General features: G+C 44.0%; 1 protein-coding gene across 3 annotated transcripts in view; it reads right to left on the bottom strand.

The window, feature by feature from the left end:
• SLC7A8 (solute carrier family 7 member 8) overlaps positions 1 to 19,966 on the bottom strand; it is a 50,515-nt gene extending 30,549 nt beyond the window's left edge. Inside the window, exons 1-4 of one of the 3 annotated variants that reach the window (XM_034994856.1) lie at positions 19,487 to 19,957; positions 19,052 to 19,242; positions 3,043 to 3,247; positions 1,984 to 2,135 (exon numbers count right to left, since the gene is read on the bottom strand). In XM_034994856.1, coding sequence (XP_034850747.1) covers positions 1,984 to 2,135; positions 3,043 to 3,247; positions 19,052 to 19,211 — 517 coding nt within the window. In that variant the 5' untranslated portion in view covers positions 19,212 to 19,242; positions 19,487 to 19,957. Of the gene's footprint in view, positions 1 to 1,983; positions 2,136 to 3,042; positions 3,248 to 19,051 lie in introns of all 3 variants that reach the window. The other 2 variants (XM_034994858.1, XM_034994859.1) reach the window with 2 other exon arrangements.
• Positions 19,967 to 24,797: the final 4,831 nt, after the last annotated feature.

The following is a 24,797-nucleotide window of genomic DNA, read 5'->3' as shown; positions in this document are numbered from 1 at the left end:
AGGGGTCACCTACCCTTGGCAGGCTGGGGGAAGGCAAAGAAAGTTGTAGGGTCAGCTGTCCAGGGAACTCCACCCTATGGCCTGGTTTCTCTCCTTGGTGACCAGTCTTAGGGTACTCAATTTCTCATTGGAGAGTTAAGGGTGGCCTCTTGTCTGAGACACTTCAGCAGTATCAGCAGGAAAAAGGAAGCCGAGTCTGCGTGCACGAGACCCTGAAATAGCAGTGGCCAGCACTTATGGTGTCCCCCTTCCCATCCCTATTAACCTGGCTTATGGCAGAAACAGCAACTCTTCCACATTCCCATGCCCATCCCCACACCCCTCCCTCCCAGCTCTGGATCCAGCTAGCAAGCAAGGACTGAGTGACTACTCTCAGTGACCACCCTCAGTGACTACATGACCCTGTGCTAAGAACACGTGTTGTCTCATGCAATCCTTGCAACCATGACCTCCTGTGCAGGCAGGATCACAACCCCCATCTCACAGTGGGGTGGGGTGTGGAACTTTGCCAAGCACGTGCCACAATTAGAAAGTTGTGCAGAGATACACCCTCAGGCAACCTGGTTCTGGAGCCCACATTCCTTTGCCTCCAGGGCCATAAGCAGGCCTGACCAAGCAAAAGGAATACAGCCCAAACAAGTATCGTGACCCCATAGTACCACCTGTCTGGATGGTAGGGGTCTATCCCAGAGCTGAATATCACTGCCAAAGAGGGCACACTTGCCAAGGAGACTACTCCTTGGATCCCAGCTGGCTGCCCTGTGAGAGACTTTGGGGTGGGCAAGTGAACCGTCCCTCCCTTTCCCACCAGCATGACAGAAGGAAAGTGTCAAGACCTAGGAAAGGGTGTGGCCTGGATGGTCACTGCTCTCAGCTAAGTGTATGTGTGTTGAAAGGTATGGTAGGGCAGAGATCATGTTAACTCCAAAAGTGGAGCTTCTGAAAAAAATCCAAATATTTACTTTAGAAATTAGTTTTGTGGGGAGCGCCTGGAGGGCTCAGTCGGTTAAGTGTCCAACTCTTGATTTCGGCTCAGGTCATGATCTCAGGGTCCTGGGATCCAGCCCCTTGTCGGGCTCCCCACTCAGCAGGGAGTCCGCTTGTCTCCCATTCCCTCTACCCCACCCCCAACAAAATAAAGAAATAAATCTAAAAAAAAAAAAAAAGAAATTAGTTTTTGGTTAAAAGATATAAAATACCCTAATCCATTGCGATCCCTGAGAATTCCTAAAAATACGAGTTGCAGAACTTCTCTACAACAAATCTCTAACCTATTCCAGATCACAGACATCTTTCCCCCTTCTCTGAATTTTTACTGCAATTGAATCCTTACTACAGAGCCTGTCTGTATAGCTTTTCTCCCCAGTTAGGCAGGAAACGTATCAAGGGGGTGGGGACCACAGACAATGCATTATATTCTCCCAACTCACAGCTTTACACTCTCCTCCCAAAGAGTTTTAAGATGTGAGCTGGCAGACTGAGGTAGAAGTGGATGAAGCCAGAAAAATCTTCCTGCGAGCAGCAGGGAGCCTCCAGCACAGTGTATGGTGTATGCATGGGCTGGAAAGAGAAGGAATCAGGAGACCTAGGCTCCACTCAGGGCCTGCCACCTTGGGTATGTCACTTGCCTGGCTCCTTTCCTTATCTGCTCTAGGAAAGTGATAATACTGACCCTGCTTACCTCATGGATTTGTCACAAGGCTCAGATCAGATAGTATAGATGAAAGTGCTGTGTGTGATGTAACGAGCCTTGCTGGTGAAAATCACTGTGCCTCTGAGCTACCTACATTTCTTCTTCTTTTTTTTTTTAACACCAGCTAATTATTTAGAATCAATTCCTCCAAAGCACCCATGTAGGGAAGTAATGGGGGAAAAATAAAGGAGGGAAGGAAAGAAAGAGGGACAGGCAGGAGAATCGGAGATGTGGGCCGCCAGGAAGGCTGAAAGAGGTCATCCTGAGAGCAAGGCCCAGATGGCACTTACATAAGCAGATGGCAGCCAGGAGTCGAAGGCCAGACTCTGGGGGGAAGCAGGTGGGGAAGAGCGGCTGCAGCACATAGTTGGAGAAGGTGAGGGCGATAACAGCCTGGTTGGTGGGGTAGATCACCAGCACCGCAATCCACAGCCTCAGGAACCTGAAGAGGGAACAGGACAGAACTTGACCCAAGACAGCTGTGGAGACCCCCACCCCCGCCAACATGCATGGCAGGGATTCACAAGTCATGGAGGGAAGCCTGGGCATGTCACTGGGCAGCATTAGGAGAGGTGGGTGGGCTAAAGGGGTGAGTTTCCTTTTTGTTTTCTGGGATGCTGAGGAGCTCAGCTCCTGCTCAACCAGACAGCCGGCCCTCCGCAATGACAATAGAGTGGTCTGATGATGAGGGGCAAAGTGTCTACTAGTTAATGAGCACACATCTTTGCATTCCTTCTCTCTCCCCTCTCCTTTTACCATCTCTTCTCTATGCTCTGAAACCCAGCATCCAGCGGTGGAAAATAAAATTGGCAACCCTGGAATTCTGACAGCCAGGACATGCTTAGGGTATGGCCGCTTAAGCAACTGCCAGGCGCAGCACTGAGTGGGGCTGTGAGGGGGAAGTGCCCTCCACACCCTTGGCCCCTCCGTGAGGCTCAGCTCCTCAGTAGCAGGGCCACAGACGCTGAGGAAACTCAAGATCAGGGCCTGGCCCTGCAGGAAGGTATCATCCTTGGTCATGTGAGAAGAGGGTACCCTGTTTCTTAGGTGGTCACTCTAATTTGTCAGGATTTTTTTGTGATATGCTTTCCCTGAGAGTCTATGATCAGAGTTGTCATACAGTTCTGTTTGCTGTCACCCACAGAATCTTGCCCACTGAGATCAACAGAGAGGTCAAAACTATAACCTGGTTCTTCTGCCACCCTCAGGAGAATCAAGGGGACACAGAGCTACACTAACAACCAAGACAGGGAGGCAAAAGAGGAATCCTATTCTCTAGCTCTCCTTGACACACTGGAAACCACTGGCCTTGGCTTCTAGATCACCCAGGCCTCCACAGATCCTCTTACCCAGCCAGTCCTCCAAAGATGTCCTTGACGTAGGAGTAATCACCTCCAGATTTGGGGATGGTGACCCCAAGCTCAGCGTAGCACAGGGCTCCCACAGCTGTGATGAGACCAGTCACAATCCAGACAATGAGAGCGAGGCCCACAGAGCCAGCGTTCTCCAGCACACCTTTCGGCGAGACGAAGATTCCAGAGCCAATGATGTTCCCTGCATGAGGCACCAAGGTTGCCGGGGGAGACAGTGGAGTCAGCACAATTGACAGGACCGGCATTCGCAGAAGTGATCTCATCTCTGGTTTGATTCTAAAATGCCTTTGGAATGCATAAATCACCTTCAGGCAGGTATGTCTAGTAATAATTTACATGTTTCCTTTAGTCCTCAGGATACCCCTACAGAGTCAGATATCATTTCTCCCATTTTACAGAAGAGGAAACTGAGTCTTAGTGATACCAAGTGCATTGCCCAAGTCCACATGGTGGTAAGTGGTAGCTTGGGTACTGAACCTCAAGACCCTCTTACTGGGCTATACCATGGTCCACCTGAGATAACAAAGGTCTTAAGACTAACTGGAAATGGCAGGACTGGAAAAGCAGGCTGTTCTCAGAGACAGTCTGCAGGGTAGAAAGCTTCAAAAGTGAGCCTAAGGGCAATACATTTTGGACAGATTGTGGTCATACCCCATGACTGGGGATTTTCAAGACCTATGAGCATCAATAGTACTCCTGGAGGCTGGCTTTCACCCCAGACAGGACAGCCCCTCCCTTAGTGAGGAACATGAAATAACCCTATAAAAACAGCCCTACAAAGTGGTTTGTAGAAGTGCAATATGTGCAAAGATTTAGCACTATATTCTTGCAAGGTCGTCCCCCTCCATTGGTTCATGTGACCCTCACAATAACCTTATGAAGTACAGGAAGAGGAGGAAGAACAGGTATTTATCTCTCTATTTTGCAAAGAGGCTAAGACGCAGAGGGGTTAAGTGCCTTTTCCAAATTCCACGGCTACTGATGGGTAAAATTGGATCTAGAAGTTGATCTCCTGATGCTTAATCCGGCGCGCTTTCCACTAATCTATTTCTGCTTCCGTGTGCAAGAGGCTGGCTTTCTCCTGAGAGATGAGGCTGGCAGCAAGGACTGAATGGTTGGCTATTGGGGTGTGTCTGTTGGGCAGGGGAGGAGTAAGAGGGTGGGGGCAGCTCCTGACATGCTCCTTCCCAAGCTTTCCTCTACTTCTTGTGATTCAAGGTGGTGATCAGGGTGCACCACACAGGTGCTTTGAAAGCTCTCTCCTTAAGCCCCACCCAGCTGTTCTACTAAAAGTCTGAGGGAAGAAGCAGAGACTAAGTGGATCCAGGTAGAAGTGCAGAACGGGAGTATGAAGCCAGCTTGGTCTGACAGTGTTCTGAGGACATCTCAAATTCCCACTGCCTCTCTTAAAGAGTCTGGAACCAGATCTGGGCTGAACAAGATGCAGAGTATAGGATTTTACACTCAACTTTCAAAAATGACTTTCAGATCTCAACCATAACTCAACCTCAATCCAGTCCTGAAACTTTCACTTCTAAATCAAAATTCATTTTTTAATCCCAGGCCATGCATCAGTTATTTTGGTCAAAGGGGACAAGAAGAGAATATTCACATTCTAAAAGCAATACATTTTATTCTTCTGGGATACAGAATAAGCTTTTCACACTAAAAAACTGCAGCGTGAGATGACGAATGGGAAAGGGAAGGGGTCTAGGCAGGTGGAAGAGCAGCAACCGTGAGACTGACATATAGAATCGGCAGCTGGATGCAGCTGGAAGGGAAGCATATCTGTCTTAAACTTGCCTTCCTTCTATGCAGATAGTCTATCCCAACAGAACTGGGCTGCCTACAGAGATGAAGCTAAAAGAAGAAACAATCCCTTATGTTCAACTTTGTGATCTAAACATTAGGCAAAGAGAGATAGAAAAATGAGATTCTGGGCCCCACCAGTTCTTAAAGGCTTTTCCTTTTCTTGTACATTTGTTTAAAGTCCTGTGATAGGAACAAGAGGATATCTTTCAGCCCCCTTCTCTCCTCCACCAGCCTCCATGTCTGCTTTGCATGAAGGCTGGGCTAGTGGAGACTAGGAGGCCTTCAGGTAGTGTGCCCGGTCTCAGGACACAGTTACCCTGGCAGGTGACCCTTAACCTGCCAAGCGAAATATGCTGCTGTCCCCTGGAAGATACCAAGTGCCAGAAGCTGAGAACTGGAGACAGGGTTGCTAACAGTGCGAAAGGTGATAGTAAACTCCTTGTCTAGCTGGAATTTATCAGAAAAGTAATTTGCAGGGCATTTCAAAGGCAGCCACGAAAAGAGTAACACACCTAGATTATAAAACTAGTTCAAGGGGTTAGAAAAACAATCAGTACAGGAGAAAAACAAGGTTTGACTTTGGTCTGCAAGGTACTGAAAAGGGAGTGGTGGGGGACCAGGTAGGTGTGTCTCAGAGCCAGGAATGGCTGTCACAGGGAGGAAGTAAGGGTGAATATTATTAAAGAGATCCTGTCTTCTCAGGAATGAAGTGTCAATGTTCCACTAAGGATTCTTGGAAAACAAATACCACAGTGGGGATCACGAAGCACTTATGTTCTCCAGCTTTTGTTCTGGCATTTCCAGAGTGTGTGTCCCTTTCCTCATTCCAGGTGGAGGCAGCCGCTGGAAGATGGGATGTGCAACACCAACAGCCATTTGCAGGTCTGATCACTTACTGCCTCCCCTTATTCTCGATATGTCCTTCCATAGAGCTGCTGGAGTGATGGTAAGGTTTGTAATAGGTTGACATTGGGACAAGAATCTTCATTTTATAAAAACTGGATTCTACCCTTCGCCCTACAATCTTAATTTTGACCAAACTAAAATTACAAAGATAAAAGCTAAAAAAAAAAAAAAAAAGAATTATGCTAGCCAAAACAGAGTGCTAGAGACCAGGAAGGAGAGGAATGTGTCTCTCTGATTCTAGGAAGCCACTACCTAGAAAACCAGAATCAGATAACATTTCTTCCACTTTAGCGGCCTCTGGAGCTTCTGCAGGGGGAGGAATGTCACACATAGCTGAAAGAACTTTCACATTACATTTACTCAAAAGTAATGCCTACTATCTACAATCTTAGTGTGATTATTTGGTTAATATTTCTCTCTCCCACTGGACTATAAGATTCATGACAGCAGGGGCTCTATTGCTTCCCTTCACCTATAAAGTGTCACACAGTAGACACTCCATAAATGTTTACTGAATGATGTCAGACATCCATCTAGAACTTATCTCCACAGAGCAATATATGTGTTTTTTTGGAACCTTAAATCCTGTGAAGTATATCAAGTATGTTTTGCAGGCAAATGAATAAAACAACCCACTTATTTCACTGCTGAAGAGTGATCTGGCTATTATTACCATCTCCAATTTTTTTTTAAACAGATTTTTTTTTTTAAGATTTTATTTATTTATTTGACAGGGAGAGGGAGAGACACAGCGAGAGAGGAAACACAAGCAGGGGGAGCGGGAGAGAGAGAAGCAGGCTTCCTGCGGAGCAGGGAGCCTGATGCGGGGCTCGATCCCAGGACGCTGGGATCATGACGTGAGCCGAAGGCAGACGCTTAATGACTGAGCCACCCAGGTGCCCCCCATCTCCAATTTTTTTTTAATTTTTTTTATTTGAGAGAGAGAGAAAGTATGAGCGGGGGGCGGGGGATGTGGGCTGAGGAGCGGAGGGATAAGCAGACTCCCCAGGGAGTGGGGAGCCCAACATGGGGCTCGATCCCAGGACCCTGAGATCGTGACTTGAGCCAAAGTCAATCGCTTAACCAACTAAGCCACCCAGGTGCCCCTACCATCTCCAATTTATAGGGGAAGAAAACAGGGGAACTATTATTTCAATTTTCCAAATGGGAAAAAATGAGGGAGGTATTATTATCCCTATCTTATGGATGAAGAAACTGAGACACAGAGAGGTAGTTATTTGCCTAAACCACAAAGTAAGTTAGTAGTAACTGGATTAGAACCTAAATCTTCGGTCGTAGCCTCAAACTTTTCCCAGGGAATAGTCAGCTTTACTAAGATGATGCTTATTATGAGAAGATGCTTATTAAGGAACTGGAACACAGATCTGATTCCTTCCTTCCACCGTACCACCTTCAATGGTGATTTACAAAGTGTTCACATTTGTTACTTTATTTGATTCTCAGAAATACTTTCTTAGGTGCACAGGGCAGGTATTAACATTCCTATTTACCTTCACTAAGACTGAGTTTTAGAGAGGTGAGGAGACTTGACCAAAGTCACATATTGCATGGGCAGCAAGGCCTGGACTAGAGGCCAAGTCCTTGGACTCCCGGTTTGGGTTTTCTCCACTACTCCACATGGCCTCTCCTCTAGAAATTGCACAACAGGACTTTTACACTTGGGACTCTGTCCAAATGAGGTTTTTCTGGAGTGGCTTTGAAAAAGGAGAAGTGGAAAAGATCTTTTCTATCTTGACTATGAACCTTTCTTGAGAGGTTGGAAGAAAGTTGATTACTGTGGGGATGTTTTTCTCCATTGTTTTACTCTTAGACTCTGTCTATAAAACCATTCAAGAATGAGATGCCCATCCATCTGGTATAGCCAGGGTTTCAATCCTGTCATCAACTCCAATTAGTAAAATAATCATCTTATCACATAGATCTTTGGTAAAAAAGGAGTCCTAGGATGCCTGGACAATGAGGCCCAGCTTGGCTTCTTCTGTCAAAGAAAAGCCAAGCAAAGCACTCCATTAAAAAGGGGGCCAAGTTGTATCCATGGGCAAGTCTTCACTAGAAAAATGTTGGAATTAAGAAAATCCATGTTTGCCATGAGTAACTACTGACTTCCCCACTTGTGGGACAATATCCATGTGACTCATATTAAGGCCTTACTCACATCCAGGCCTGTCCACACTAGAATGTTGTAGGCATCACAGAATTCCCTAGGGCATGGATTTACAGACTTCTAATGCCCAAAAGACCTGCAGATACAAAGTTTTGGCCTTCCTTAATAACTCATGTTAGTCTTAGAGTCTAGTCAGATCTCCTAGGGCTTGGAGGTTCTGTCCATTTCCATGATGTTTAGAGAAAGCCAAGGTGAACTTTCTTTCTTTTCTTTTTTTTTTTAGATTTTATTTATTTATTTGAGAGAGAGAGAGAGAGAGCAAGCACATGAGCCGGGGGGGGGGGGGCGGGGGGGGCAGAGGGAGAGGGATAAACAGACTTCCCACTGACCAGGGAGCCTGACTCAGGACTCAATCCCAGGACCCCGGGATCATGACCTGAGCCGAAGGCAGATGCTTAACCAGCTGAGCCACCCATGTGCCCCTAAGATGAACATTCTTTATGCTTCTTCCTTAAAGTGTCTGAGAAGATCTCAGGATTTTCAGGACTGGGGGAAGCATGGAAGCAGGGTCTGGTATGTTGGGGGCTTTGATCCTCATGGCAAGAAGCTCACCACGCATCTTACCCTGTATACACTTTCCCATCAGGACCGTACAAATAGCTACATCAGAGTGACAGCAGGTTAAGACTCTGACACGTGCCCTTTGGAGTTGCCATCCTGAGCAGAATAGAGATGTGGAAGGTGCTGCAGGACTTCATTGTTTTGGATTCCTTACTGAAAAGTGAAGAGGGCACTAGGCTCAGAGTTGAGCCATTGATTCCTTGCTTTGCCACCCACAAGCCATGTGACCTGAATTTTTCTGACAGTCCCTTCCTTTACCTGCTGAATGGAATAACTGTTCCAGCCCTGACGACCTCACAGAGTTGTTGTGGGGCTCAAGGGAGGTCACACACATGTGGGAGCACTTTCTAATCTGTGAAATGCTAGCAAATACAAGGAATTGCTAGAATTTATAGCAGTAAGAATAGAGTCCAACTCTAGAAGAATCGAACGGGCTTGCTTTGGAGGCTTGGCTCCAAAATAGCACTGCAGAGCCAGGACCATGAAGCATTCTCTGAGTCATTTGTCTGCTTGTCTAGGTATAATTTTTAGATGCCGCAGGTGGGCGGCCAGCAGGTAATTGCATCTCAAAAAGTATTTACTGAGCACCCACTCTGTACATGCTTGCTTTAAAAGGTAATTGGGAAGCACTTGTTCACACATGGACTTTTAATGAAATAGATGGAGCCAACCACCACCCACCAGCCCCTGAAAGGCAGGCATCCTGGCCTGAGGGGCTACAAGTGCTGAGTCCTCACATATGCCCATTAAAGATTCACATCTGGCTTCCAGCATCTCCCTGTCTTATTGGGGAACCAGGCACGAGCAGAGACAGGTTTTGTCTATCGCAGTGGTTCTCATCCAGGGGCAATTTTGTACTATTTCCCCCAGCCCCAGGGGACAGTTGGCAATGACTGGAGACAGTCTTTTTTTTTTTTTTTTTTTTAAGATTTTATTTATTTATTTGAGAGAGAGAATGAGAGAGAGAGAGAGAGAGAGAGAGCATGAGAGGAGGAGGGGCAGAGGGAGAAGCAGACTCCCTGCTGAGCAGGGAGCCCGATATGGGACTCGATCCCCCGACTCCAGGATCATGACCTGAGCCGAAGGTAGTCGCTTAACCAACTGAGCCACCCAGGCGCCCTGGAGACAGTCTTGATTGACTGGGGGAGGGGGTACTCCTGGCATCTAGTGGAGGCCAGGGCTGCTGCCAAACATCCTTCCATACATGTGAGAGCCCCCCACAACAACGACGTATCTGGCCCATACAGTAACAGCACTGACATTGAGAAACACTGTTCTAACCTCAAGCCTCACTGTCATCATCTGGTTAATCCCTAAAGTCCCTTTTAGATTGGAATTTGGATGATTTTTTTTTTAAAGATTTTATTTATTTGTGTGTGAGAGAGAGAGAGCGCACAAGCAGGGGGAACAGCAGGCAGGGGGAGATGCAGGCTCCCCACCAGGCAAGGAGCCCGATGTGGGACTCGATCCCAGGACCCTGGGATCATGACCTGAGCTGAAGGCAGACACTTAACCGACTGAACCACCCAGGCGCCCTGAGAATAACTCAGTTTTTAAAAGATTTGTTTAGGGACACCTGGGTGGCTCAGTTGGTTAACCATCTGCCTTTGGCTCAGGTCATGATCCCAGGGTCCTGGGATCAAGTCCCGCATTGGGCTCCCTGCTCAGTGGGGAGCCTGCTTCTCCCTCTGCTTGTAGCTCCCCCTGCTTGTGCTCTCTCTCTCTCTCTGACAAATAAAATATTTAAACTATTTGTTTATTTTAGAGAGAGAGAGAGCACAAGCAAAAGGAGGGGCAGAGAGAGAAGAAGAGGGAGAGAATCTCAAGCAGATTGCGATGCGGGGCTCGATCCCACAACCCTGAGATCATGACCTGAGCTGAAATCAAGAGTTGGACGCTTAAGCAACTGAGCCACCCAGACACCCGGAGAATAACTCATTTTTAGGCTAAAAAAAATTTTATTGTGGCAAAAAACATATAACATTAAACTTACCATCTTAACCATTTTTAAGTATACAGTTCAGTAGCATTAAGTATATTCACATTGTCAAACATCTCCAATGGATGATTTGTTTTTAACTGCTATTATTCAACAAATACTTTCTAAGCACTTGCCACGTGCCAGGCTGAATACTCAAGGATGTGAAAATGACTAAGACTCAGTCTCTGCCCTCAAGGAATTGTGTGAAGTGAGGACACGTAAGTGGACATAGAGCCGACAACAACAACTGTGCTATATGACAAGATATCAAGAATGGAAAGGTCACTGGTGTGGGCCGCTCACAGTTTCCTGGAAGAGAGGAAGTACAAGACGGATGCTGATGAGTAAGAAGACTCAAATCAGCAACTAGGGAGGGGAAAGCGCTGGCTGGTTGATAAATACGTCAGGCTTGGACTGGACTGGCCAGTTCTTCTCATCGGCCTGATCAGTCCAATCTAAATTTCTGAACCAGTATTACTGAGCGTGTGTCAGGGAATTGGAGGTGGGAGGGAAGTGAGGGTGATGGAGGAGGAGGAGCTTAAGGAGAGAAAGAAACTAATATTTATTAAATATATACCAGGGGATACCAGCCTTATTTTAATACTCCATAAGAAACTTCCACTTACAGGTAAGTAAACTGTTAATTAACTTGCTGCAAGTTACAAAGCTTATAAATAGGCAAGCAGTTTCCAAACCTAAGACTATCTCCAGAGCCCCTCCTCTTCTGCTACATTATCAATGACACGCTGATACAAATCATGGAAAAATTCATTATATGCCCTCTACTCCAGCATCAGAGCCTGCTTAACAAAAGCCATCTTATCCCTAAGGTAACCTGACCTGCCTATATCAGCTGCTTACTAAGTATGCAGAATTGTACTCTAAAGAAACAGCTAAAGCATTTATGCATTTCATAGATCTACAAACAGGCACCTTTAAAATCTATTTACAGATGAGAAAAGTACATTGATAATTTTGCAGCAAGGGTTCTCTCTCTGGGTAATCCATGTCACAACGTGAAGCAGTATGAGGTTGCCTGGAACATCTTCTGGCATATTGTGAAACCCTCTCCCCAGAAGTGACGTCACTGCTCACGCTGAGGTTATTTAAAGTAGGGAGCAAACCAATGGGAATACTTGTGACTCTGATAAAGGGTGAGGGATGAGATGTAATCGATAAAGCTTTTCAGCTCAAACTTCATTCATTCTATAAATAAAAGAGCTTAATATAGGCCTGAGGGATACTTTTTGCTTCTTAGAAATAAAATTCACCAGTGCTCAGCACAGGACCTAGCATATAGTGTGTTGCATAAGTGTTTGTTGAATGTTAAAATATGGACTAGTCTCAAATCCTGTGATCAGCAGCTCCTACCTCTGTCCCAAGGAGCAGCCTGCAGTTTGCCATTTCCAAATTTCCTGGGAGAAGGGACTCGGGGGGCCTCCTCTGTAGGCATGTTCTGGGAGGGGTGCAAGGCATAGTCTTTCTTGCTCTGTGCGCTCAGTCAGGAGTTAAAAATTGGAAGGGAACAGTTCCTAGTCCCTGGGCTCCTGAATGGTTGTTTTTGGTGGTTCGGAATATGTTATTGGATTAGTTGCTCATGCCTGCTTTTTTGACACCCCTGTACCACCCCAAATATTAACAACAACAAAACAAGAGCAACGGCAGAAATTCCTGAGGTATTTCTTTACAGGTAGCTGCGATGCTGGATTAACCCTCAGAGGAAAGCAGAAAACCTTGGTAGCCAGGCAACTTGAGAAACCCCAATCTGTGTGCCCCCTACCTCCACGCCGCTTTAATAAGCTGGTTTAATTCAGAAAAGCTATATATATGATGCCAGCCTCTCCAAGAAGGTCATTTGATCTGGGTACAGGTTATTTTTGTTGTTGCTGTTTTTCTAAATAAGACGAGTTATTTGGTTCCGTTTCTTGGACACAATTTTTTACCTGCTGGGTTCCTACTGTCTTCCCCCAACCCCAAGAGTCTGCTAGTCACTCAATCTGCACAACTCTGCTCTTTGGGAGAATATATTATAGCCCTGCCAGTAGCAGGCTCAACCAGATTGCTCCTTGAGCTCCGCGGTTCCTGGAGGCAGGAAGCATGCAACAGGATCTCTGTCCCCAGCTGCCTGGAGTTACATGCTGTGGAGCATTTTGGTTAAGCCCCGTGGCTTCAGAGTTCAATGACCTGAGGGGAATCCTGGCTGTCATTGCCCACTTATTCATTCAGACCCTTCCTGTCAATAACTGTACTAATTACATGAAATTAGAAGAGAATATTTATAAAGCACTGATCAGGTACTATTATCAGTGCACAGTAGTGCTCAGTAAATGGTAGCTACTTATTTTTAAGATTACACTGCTGGGTATAGCCTTTCTCTATTCACCAAGTGTGTTTGTTTTGACAAGCCTCCTACTTGGCTTCTGTCTCAGGGTTTTCTCTGAGAACAATGAGTTTTAAGCATGTTTTTATCTTAAATGAACCAAATCCTAATCCTTCCATGTTTTTTAAAAAAGTTGAAGTACAAAATCAAGAAGCAATTGTTACACTCCATCCCTCTGGTTAACATCCAATAGACATTTTGGGGATTAGAAAGCTAATAAACATCATACTAGAGACTAAAATGTAAAATCTTCTGAAGTGGTGGAAAACACATGGGTCTGAAAATCTTTTGGACTTGAAAAATGTCCAAGTCAGCCCAGTGCCATTGTAGTATGGTCATACAGATAGCCACACTTCTTTGTTGAAAAATACCCTTAAAAAAAAAAATGTCGGGGTGCCTGGGTGGCTCAGTTGATTAAGTGTCTGCCTTCTGCTCAGGTCATGATCCCAGGGTCCTGGGATGGAGCCCCGCAGCATTGGGCTCCCTCTCCCTCTGCCGCTCCCCCTGCTTGTGCTCTCTCTCTCTGTCCAATAAATAAATAAAATCTTAAAAAAAAAAAAAAAGGTTTCCCCCCAACCTTTTTTTTTTAAATGCTGAGGGTTTTTTTTTTAATTTTATTTATTTGAGAGAGAGTGAGAGAGAGAGCACAAGAAGGGGGGAGGGTCAGAGGGAGAAGCAGACTCCCCGCTGAGCAGGGAGCCCAATGCGGGACTCGATCCCGGGACTCCAGGATCATGACCTGAGCCGAAGGCAGTCGCCCAACCAACTGAGCCACCCAGGCCCCCCCCACCAACCTTTTCAGTATCAGACATCTATGGTCTTTCCTGACTCTGATGTTAGGGTTATGGTCCTCTATGGCCCACTCCCCCACCGCACAATATACCCTGGCTTTATTCCTTTCTCTCTTGGTTGCCGATTAGAAATTAGGAATGGCTAAGAGCTTTGGCTCTGGAATTAGGCCATCTCAGTAATCAGTTGTGTGACCATGGGCAAATTACCTACCAGATTTGTGACTCAATTCCCCATGTTTAAAAATAGAGATAAAAAAAAAAAAATATATATATATATATATAAATAAATAATAAAAATAGAGATAATTATGATATCTACTCTCAGGGGATTGTGGTCAGGATTAAATAAGGTAATATACATAAAAAGTTCATAGCACAGGAACTGGCATTTAGTAAGAGCTCAATAAATACTATTTTTTATTTTTTAAGGTTTTATTTTTAAGGAATCTCTATACCCATCAGGGCTTGAACCCACAACCCTGAGATCAAGAGTCACATGCTCCACCCACTGAGCCAGCCAGGCACCCCGGTAAATACAATTAAAAAAAAAAAAAAAATCTTGTTAGTGGGAAAGAGTGGTCTATTTTTTTTTTTAATTTTTTTTTTTAAGATTTTATTTATTTGCTAGAGAGAATGAGAGACAGAGAGCATGAGAGGGAGGAGGGTCAGAGGGAGAAGCAGACTCCCTGCTGAGCAGGGAGCCTGATGTGGGACTCGATCCCGGGACTCCAGGATCATGACCTGAGCCGAAGGTAGTCGCTTAACCAACTGAGCCACCCAGGCGCCCGGGAAAGAGTGGTCTAATAGGTAGACCTGCATTCAGTATTGTTCTGCAGCAAGTATACCAAGTCCATTCATAAATGTACATTATGCTAAAAACAAAATGGTCTGACATATTATGAATACTTTTTCTTTAGGCTCTGCAGCTGGCCTGGTGCCTCCAGACCTAGATTCTGGGTATGTACCTACATATGTAACTGGTATAAAGTGACCTAAACAGCCAGGAACTCTGTGGGCACCTCTACCATGGCTGGGGAAAACTCTGGTCCATAGAGGAAAGGTGTGCATGTGGGAGAGTTAATAGGAGCATGGTCTGTGCTGACCAGATCCTGTAGTAGCTGAGCCAACCTCAGGCTGCCCCCCCAGTGTGACTGCAATTGTACCGGGAATGTTACCTTCTACTCCCAGCTGATTGCTCAGCTCCCCTGTACACTTCTTTGCTGGGAACACATCACTAAGTGCTTCATCTGTAAAAACAAATAAGGACCTCTGCCCAGAGTCTAAAGGAAAGCATCCCTTTAGGACATAAAAAATAGAAATAGTAGAGAAGAATGCTTAAAAGCTCAATTCAGGATTCAGACAAGCTCTAGGTTTGAATCTTGCCTTCAAGACTTTTTAGCAGTGTGAACTTCAACAAGTTGCTTATTCCTCTGAGCCTCTATTTCCTTATCTGGAGGAAGGGATAATAAGTGAGAAGGGTACTGTGAGAGATAAACAGGATACTGATGTTAGGTAATTGCACAAGTTTCTGGCATATAAGTGCTTAATAATGACAGCTTTTGGGGCACCTGGCTGGCTTAATCTGTGGAGCGTGCAACTCTTGATCTCAAGATTGTAGGTTTGAGCTCCACGTTGGGTGGAGAGATTGCTTAAAAAATAAAATCTTAAAAAAATAATGATAGCTCTTAACAGTAGCTTAGGTATCGTTAATTGATAAATTTTGCTGCTCCATGGGGAACCTGGGTGGCTCAGTCCGTTAAGCATCTGTCTTTGGCTCAGGTCATGATCCCAGGGTCCTTGGGATCGAGCTCCGCATCAGGCTCCCTGCTTCTCCCTCTCCCTCTGCCCCTCCTCCCTATTGTGCTCTCTCTCTCTCTCTCAAATAAATAAATAAAATATTTTTTAAAAAAATTTTGCTGCTCCATCATACTCTCTTTAGATTTTGCGGGGACCGCACATTCATGGTGAAATCTAAGTTCATCTGTTGCCAACAGATTTCCTTAGCCAAGTACATGAAGAGCAATAGTCTGGTTAAATTAGGGCAAAGGTGATGTTAAAAAATTAAAATGGCCTGGAGTGTCTGTCTAGCTCAGTCAGTGCAGCGTGCAACTCTTGATCTCAGGATTGTGAGTTCGAGCCCCACGCTGGGTGTAGAGCTTACTTATAAAAAAAAAATTAAAATGGCCCAACCTAATTGTCTAGGCTGATGAAATTATTCCTTTCTTAAAGATTTTTCAAGCCAGGTTCACAATAGTCCTTCAGATAAACACTTCTTATTACTACCATATTCAGATTTTTGTCCAAGAGCCAATTAAGTACAACAATCATTTGAGTTACTGTTCCATGTCAGGCTAAGTACCAAAGATTCAAAGATGTAGAAGATACATTTTTTTTTCTCAAGGAAATAACCGTTTAGTTGTTATTCTTTTACCTATGAAATCTCCCAGAATCACCTGCTCTATTCTATCTTTTCCCATATCCTTCAAGATGTTTCTTAATCTAGTGCTGGGTGAGAACTTCTCTCTCCTTATGTTTCCCACCATTCACCTTAACTTTGCCCTCATTCAGCTCCTACACAACTCAACCATATCATTAATTTTTAATGTTCTTTGTTTAATGTATATGAATTTCATCTCCTCAATCAGATCATAAGTAACTCTAGGGCATGGGTTTCTTTTTTTTTTTTTTTTAAAGATTTTATTTATTTATTTGACAGAGACAGAGATAGCGAGAGCAGGAACACAAGCAGCGGGAGGGGGAGAGGGAGAAGCAGGCTTTCCCCCGAGGAGGGAGCCCGATGTGGGACTCGATCCCAGGACCCTGGGATCATGACCTGAGCCGAAGGCAGATGCTTAACGACTGAGCCACCCAGGCGCCCTGGGGCATGGGTTTCTATTAGTTCATTCTATATTCCTGTAACACCTGCCATTCTGTTATTCCTTATTTAGATCATCAGTGATGACTGTCAATGAAATTTTATGAGCTTGTGCAAAACGCATAGTTTAACTTATCCCTCTAAGTAAGTTGGGTATGAGATAGATGGATTTGGGGCAAATGCTACTTTCCCATACTGCATCACCTGACCCACTTAGGAAATTTCCTTTCTCTTTTTGCCTTCTAATTTTCTCTCTTCCACAGTGTTGGAAGATCACTGAATTCTGCATGGAAAATGCCATTTCTATTTTTGCATTTGGTCTTGAAAAGACTTGAATCACTATCATTCACTCAGAAACCCCTCTAGAAGAGGACAGGGCAGCTGCTCGGCACATCTGAAATTCAACATCCATGCAGGTGGGGAAGCAGAAAGGATTTTGCCCCCTATCATCCTAAAGGGGAAAATCTGTGTCTCACCCTAGCTTAAGTGGTGGTAGCACAATGCCTCTTAACTCTACAAAGATTCTCACACTTTGGAAAAACATTCTGATTTCTCTGAAATCACCTATTTGGGATCTCTCTTCACCACAGAGTTACTATTCTTGTCACTGTATTGTCAATGGGAATACTGGGACTATTCTCACACTGAAGCGCAATCCACAACGTTGTGGACAAATCAGTAGTAACATTCACCCATCTGAGATTGTATTTTTTCAACACTTATTAAACTGTTGAAGAAAGAGCCAAGAACAGCCTCAGCATATAGGAAAATATCGTCTACCCTTGAATACCTGCACATGAACAGGGGTGGGTGAGCAAGGCTGAGGCAGGAAGGAAGTTTGATTGTGCTTATGCGCATGTGGGTGTGCACATCTGTATATGAATCAGAACCTTCCCAAAGGGAGGAAAATGCTTAATCCTATCAGTCAAACTGGTAAAAGAGGTAACAGGCTTTGGGCTATTTATAGATCTTAAATTGGCATGTGCTGTACATATTGAATGCTCTGCTGATCTCATTTTTTAGAGCAACTGAGATAAAGGAGAAGCAAAGAAAAGGTAATAAGAGATTCAGATCATGACTGTAATTTTAAAAATAACATTATAACTGTAGATGCCTGGAAAATTTCCCAGAGCCAGAGAATTAAATAAAACGGGATTCCATTTTGAAAACAGAGTGGAGATAACATGATCACTGAAGTCTGGGCGTAGAGGTGAAGAGGATTATCTGAATACTGTACTGATTTTATTTGATTTCAAGGGTGTTCTCCAGTGTCACTATTGCTCGGGTGCCAAAATGCCTCTGTGCTGCTGCGTATAACATGGGCTCATCCAGAGACACTGATTCGTGGGCAACAGGACATAATAAGCCCTCAAAAGGAACTCTGGAGAGATGACACAAATATATCTGGCCTGACCATCCCACGCCCCTTTCCCTGGGAAGAGGGTAAAGCCTCTACCAAAAACAGCAGAAGAAACGCTCACCCTCTGAAGTAAGGACAGTAATGAGCCATTGCCCATCCATCTCCAGGGCCTCTCAGGAAAGAGGAAGATATGTTGTCTAGAGATGGAACCATATTTGGGACCCTCTGCCCAGCAGACTGGGATTAGGAGGGTGGCATGGCCTGCACTGCACTCTCAGGTACACTCGGGCCCCCCAGCTTCGAAGTCTTCCAGCTGGGACACATTTTACCCATCAGTTTCTCCTTGACTCCACATTCTAGTCATTCTAGTTACTCCTATTTCCCTTTGAGAACCTCATAAGGTCTTCCATGAATGTTAAGAGATGGGCGGACTTGCTAGGCAACCAGAGAAACTGCAAACTCTATGTTTAGGGAGAGGCACAATCCATCTCATCTCTCCTTTTCTTCCATGATTTATTTCCTCATCTGTGAAATGGGAATAACAGCACTGTCGCCAACTACTTTACAAAGAGAGAGTGCTGCATAAGATGAAAAAGCTACAGAAGGGCAAGGCATTACCACTGCTGTCATAGCTATTTTTGTTATTACACATCCCCGAGGCCCACAGTTTCTCAGGACATAAACCAACAGACTATCTACGAAGTAGGTCTCAAAAGCCTGTCCACAGCCCGCTAAAGAGATGGCTGCATGAAACCTTGCTAGAAATTCAGGTTCCCTAGCCCCACTGTAAGCCAACGCAATCAGAGCCTTCAAGTGTGGAGCCAGGAGACCTATATTTTCAACAAGCTTCCAGGCAATGCTGACCATCAGCCACGTGTGTGAGCCCTATCTGCTCCATTCCATGAACACTGGACAGAACTGCTCAGCCTGGTTTGAAGGAAGAGATGAATGACATACACAGCTTCCTAGACCCCTCAAACTTGACCAGTGGGGGATGGGTTACAGCACAGGGGAATGACAATTCTTTTCTTGGGGAGGAGGAGGCAAAAATAGCACTTTCAAGGGGCTAAGTTTCCACAAGAGGACCACCAGAGAAGGGAAGGAGTGGTGGGTGGGAAAAGTAATTGGACTCACCTACAATGATACCACAAGCACTGACCAATCCAATCTCTTTCTTCAGGGCTACTCCGCCCCCTCCGGAACCAGACTCGGGGCTGGCCTCCGACTCGCTCCCACCTGGGTGGTTCTTTTCAGTGTTGTTTCGGTGCCTGGCTCCTTTTTCCATCTTTCTCATAGGATTTCCACCTCCGAAAGGTACTCTCTTTCTAAATACGTGTGGGTGTAAATATATTTTAAGAGACTGTCTTTCAAATTGAAACGCCCTTTTCTGAAATAAGGACCACTCCTACCCTCTTAAAAAAAGACTCAGCCAGATAAAAAGAGAAAACTGAAAATATTCCTATTCCGTATAGATACTTTCTTGTCACTCAGGCTTACGAACAAGGAAAGGATTGTTAAAAGGGGGGAAAAAAGAGACATAGATATTTAAATATAAAAATAGAACTGTACCAGCTACTCCGGCTGGAATTTTCCTGAAGGGGATGTAGATCTTCAGAGACCTGGATGGTTCTGCAATGTGTACCAGGCAGTGGCTTATTTTAGACGCTTCAAAGATAGTCTGGGTTTCACTCAGCTCTGCCCCTAAGAAAACAAAAATTGTCTTTACCTTCCCTTAGCCTTTTCTTTTTGATGAAGATAAGAGTTTTCATTAACTGAAGGGAAAACAGGCAATCCTCCGGTACTTTCTTCTCTTCCAGAAAAACAACTGTGGACCAGACCGGTTTGCTCTAGATCTTGTCTCCACCTGCTGTGGGTTTGTTTTCCCCTCCCTGTCTTCTGCCTTCTGCTTTTTCCAGATGTCCTCTTATGTCTCGTTTGTTTTCCTGTCCTTGTTTTCTTTCTTCCAAGCTCCGTCCTCACGGCACAGACTGCCCCATCTCTCTAGGTTATGGGAGAGTGACTCTGGCACACACGATTGTGCTTCCCTTTTAGCATGGGGTTTTATGTGCTGAGCTAGCTCCGCCCCCCACCTCCTCGGTCTCTCCATCCTCAGTCCGTCTCCTCCCTCCTCTTCAATTTAAATATTAGCACACAGCCCCCAAAGATCACCGAGAAGATGGATTAAAATATTCTGCTTTGTAATTGTCTCTCATTTTTCATCTTTCTCCTTGTGAGAAGTGGAAGTAAAATCCTTCCATGTCAACTGTTCTGGGAGAGTTCATTGGCTGGTATAGCGTTACAGGTCATACAGCGTTTGTGAGCTTTATAAATACGGGACCGGTTGTGCAGACACTTTAATGCCATCAGAAATACACTGGTGACTGTGCTAAAATATTTGTGTCCGGATCATTTGAGGATACAGGAGAGAAGTTTGTAAGGACCTTGTCTTCAAGTTTCTGAAAGTAGGAAATGCACGGCTGGGGGGAGGGGAATGGAAAGAATTAAGAATAATGGAAAAGAGGTTCATTTAGTATAAATGTGAGCTGTGAAGGGCATAGGTGAAACAGAATCACCACAAAGAGGTGGTAGACTTACTGTTCACAGCTCTTATTTAGTGTTAGCTAAGACAGGACAAAAATGACTCCCACCTTAGACCCAGGATAGAATGACACAAAATCTGTAGAATGGAACTTTTCACAGCTTCTAAATTATTTTTTGCATAGATAAATTATTTGAGAGACAGCCTGGGCAAGGAATGGGGAGCTTTCAGCACCTTTCTGACCATAAAGCAGATTGTTGATGTTCAGAGATGGCCAACTTATTACCATATTGGTATTGTGTCTTGGCTTCCCTGAAGAATTTTACCCAGGAACTGCTGCCTTATGGTGACAGCAATGATATCTATTATATTTGTAAAGTACTTTGAGAAACAGCAAAAACCAATATAGCAGACTACACTATAAATCTAAAATAAAATTATTTTGAATCTGTATTAAATTATGCAAAAGCACTTGATTTTATTTATTTATTTTAAGATTTTATTTATTTATTTGACAGAGAGAGACACAGTGAGAGAGGGGGAGGGAGAAGCAGGCTTCCCGCTGAGCAGGAAGCCCGATGTGGGGCTCGATCCCAAGACCCTGGGACCATGACCCAAGCCAAAGGCAGATGCTTAAATGACTGAGCCACCCAGGTGCCCCGCAAAAGTACTTGATTTTAAAGTGGGTCTAAAAGATAAAGGTCCCCAAGCTGACCAGTAAGTACAGAAATTTGTCCTCACTTTTTGGAAAATGTTCCAAAAGACTTCAGATTTTAAGGAAAATAAATACTTAATTGCTTAAAATAGGGATGGTTGAGCTATTGTAGCAAAGACTTTCCACATAGGATAAAGTCCAATCCACAGTATTTCCACTTTGCCCCTTAACCACTCAGCAAGTATTAAGAAGTTTCAAAGGTTGGGAGTTCAACCTCTTCTACGAGATACAGCAAACTGAAAGCCTCAGCAAAATAAATAAATAAATAAATAAATAAATAAATAAATAGGATTTTTAATAAAAAGAGCAGACAAGTAAGGAAATATATGGCACAAAACTCCACGGAAGGGAATGAGTCATGGCAATTTTGAGTTGCCTCTGGCCTTTCCAGAAGGACAAAGCATTGAGGAAAAATTTGATGGATTCATTTTTAAACAATACGATTTGAAGACTTCTGCCCAAATTTCAACATTAAGGTATAAAACAAATAATCTTTCTCCTTCTCAAATATGAGTTCTTTCAGTAATATTTATATTTCTAATTTAACTGATGTAGATTTAATATGAGATAAAACATGAATGTGCAAACTGACCACAAAATGGCAGGCTTTAGCCAGCTGAATTTATGATTAAGAAGTTAAGGAGGGGGTGCCTGGGTGGCTCAGTCATTAAGCATCTGCCTTCGGCTCAGGTCATGATCCCGGGGTCCTGGGATCGAGCCCCACATCGGGCTCCCTGCTTGGCGGGAAGCCTGCTTCTCCCTCTCCCACTCCCCCTGCTTCTGTTCCCTCTCTCGCTGTGTCTCTCTCTGTCAAATGAATAAATAAAATCTTAAAAAAAAAAAAAGTTAAGGAGGATTATAGAAATCAAACACATTCGTGGGACGTGGTGGTACTAAGCACACCACTAAAATACTTAGTACTAAGGACTCTTCCCTCTTTCAACAGGACCATTTATTCATATTTTATGGTTCTCTTCAGGTTGGAATCTTTTTGTGAAATAAACCCTAGGGGTGTCAAAATTCCATATGACTCACACTGAACACAAGAGAGTACAAAAGTCTTGATGTAATATGCTGAAAAAAATCTACAGAAATGATTAACTGAAGTTTCTTATTGAAATTTTGAACACTGAATTATTTTTTACTCATAACTCTATTCTACATTTGCCTTTATATCTTTTATTCTACTTTCGACATTTAAATAGTGCTGCTTTACAATCTACACACTGTTTTATGCCCAATAGCTCAGGGTTTTTTTTTCCCCCTTTATTAAATACTTTGGGTAGACAAGGCAGTTACTTTGCTTATTATGAAGATTAAGAGGCTGAGCCTCAGAGAAGCGTCTTACCTGAGGTCAAAGACAAGACAATCTATTTCTGGGCAAGTGGGATGCCAATAGTTTACACTTGGAGAGCTTTTCCCAGGACAGTATAGCTACTTGCTGATGTCTCAACTTCTTTCACCTGAGGGAAACAGAAAGCCTTTGGTCAGGGCCATGTCCACATCTTCTGGAGTTGGTGTCATAACTGTGCCTTTTAGAGAGCCACCTTGATGCCAACACTTAACATCTGCTCAGTGAGACCCACAGGACTTAATCTGCCCTCCCCTCCAACATTTGTCACCCCCTTCACATAGTCCTCGGTTTGGCCGTTTTCCAACTGCGTCGTACAACTCTATTTCCAGTATCTGCGTGACTGTTTATTGTTGATTTGCATGTTTAAGATGGGGAAAAAATGATTATTTTAACTACAGAAAGGGTGGGTAAGAGGGTCGTTTTTGTATGAATATGGACTTAGCAAGAGAAAGGCTGTATGAGGCTGACACCTACTGCACAAAGAAAGATACGGCACAGGAACACGCCACTTGTATATATTGAACAAAAACAGTCATGCTCCCATATATATTTCCTTTTTGAAACAACAGCTGAGAAGTATCTGTTAATGCAGAGGAATAGAGCACAAAGCTCATTTACTCCATTCTTTTTTTTTTTTTCCTTTGGGGACCCAATAGACACTTTATTCTTGTTCTTTCTAACAGAGCTGTGAAGTCTGAGATCACAAAGAGAGGACCCAAATCTCTTCCTGGAAGAAACTCACAGTCCATGCCATGCTCCCGTTCTGTTCTTCTACTTGCACCTACATGCCCAGAGTCAGAGAAAACCCTGGTTTTAATTAAAGCCAGCTTTCTTCCTAAAGTCACAGTGACCACTGCCAATGGTCAGTCAAACAGTGGTTTCCTGAGCTAATGGTTCTGGGACCTTTTATTTCATTCAAAATGGAAAGCAGATGAAAAGTAGTGAGCAAAGAGGAAAGAAATAAAAAAGAAAAAGCCAGAACAGGTCAGAAAGAAAAGAAGATGAAATGAGGAGATATAGTTAGATAATAAGCCCTTTTTAGTGTATGCTCTGTTTGCACTTTGGACATATTCATAAGTTCAAAGGAAGTTGTATCTTCTAGGGTTTATGCAGTCCTGAGAATTTGGATGGAGCAGATCCTGTTTTGTTATGATGGTCAATTAATTCATGCTCTTCTGGAGATAATGATGAATCCTTGCCCTGACACTAGAGACAAAAATTCCAGCAGATTACTCTTCTGTCTGCTGCACTTGGCTGGATTCCAGGGAGCTAGCCCAGCGCTAGTGGGAAAGAAATAAAGGTGCATTTCCTGAGGTAGCTGCATGTCCTTAATTCCTTTGCTGGGCCAAATCTGTCTCAGGACCTTGGTATTCTTTCTAAGCATTTAGGTGACTCAAATTCTGAGTAAAACTTCCAGTTCCTACTTGGTTTTCACTGCAGATTTATGTTTACCAAAGATAAAGGCTCATATCTTTTAGGATATGGAAAATAAGTTCCCTGAAATTAGAGATTTATTTTGTTCACTGCTGTAACCCCAGTACTAAAAATGGTGCCTGGAACTCAATAACTATGATTGATTGAATGAATGGTAATGTACATTAATGCATAATAAATAAATTAAATAATAGCTGATGGACTGATGTGTGCATTAATTGTAGTAAGATGTAGTCCTCAGTGCTTGGAGAGAAGCTGGACTATAGATGGAGGAGAAAAACACAATCAAAGGTTTGACTTCGACGATCATTTCATATGGAACACAGATCTCAACCAGGCCCCCAACAATGCCTGGCATTCCTGCCACTGTCCTGCAGTCAACGGACTCTCTTCCACTCGCTTTCATTCTCTTCTCTGCAAATACCATCCCCCAAATCCTCTCTTGCAGTTGATGTCCTTGCCTATTGTTTCATGGAGAAAACAGAAAGGCAAAGAGAACTTCCACATCCTCGAACCACTAACTCTGTCAGTCTGCCTGAAGCTGCCCCCACATACTCTGTCTTCTCTTCCATAGAAATGGATGTGCTGTGCCTGCTCCTATGTACCTTCCTGACTTGTGCACCAGCTTCCCAGACCAACTCACCTACTCAGGGACTTTGCTCCTAAAATTATTCCCCTCTCTCCTGCATCATCAGTTTTTCACTCTTTAGGGGATTATTCCTATCAGCAAACAAACATGCTGTAATACTTCTCATAAAAAAAAGAAAGAAAGAAAGAAAGAAGAAAGAAAGAAAGAAAGAAAGAAAGAAAGAAAGAAAGAAAGAAAGAAAGAAAGAAA

Source organism: Mirounga leonina, unplaced genomic scaffold, assembly GCF_011800145.1.
Source record: "Mirounga leonina isolate KUSES-001 unplaced genomic scaffold, KU_Mleo_1.0 Mir_91, whole genome shotgun sequence".
NCBI lineage: Eukaryota > Metazoa > Chordata > Mammalia > Carnivora > Phocidae > Mirounga > Mirounga leonina.
This window is presented reverse-complemented; position numbering and strand designations above follow the sequence as displayed.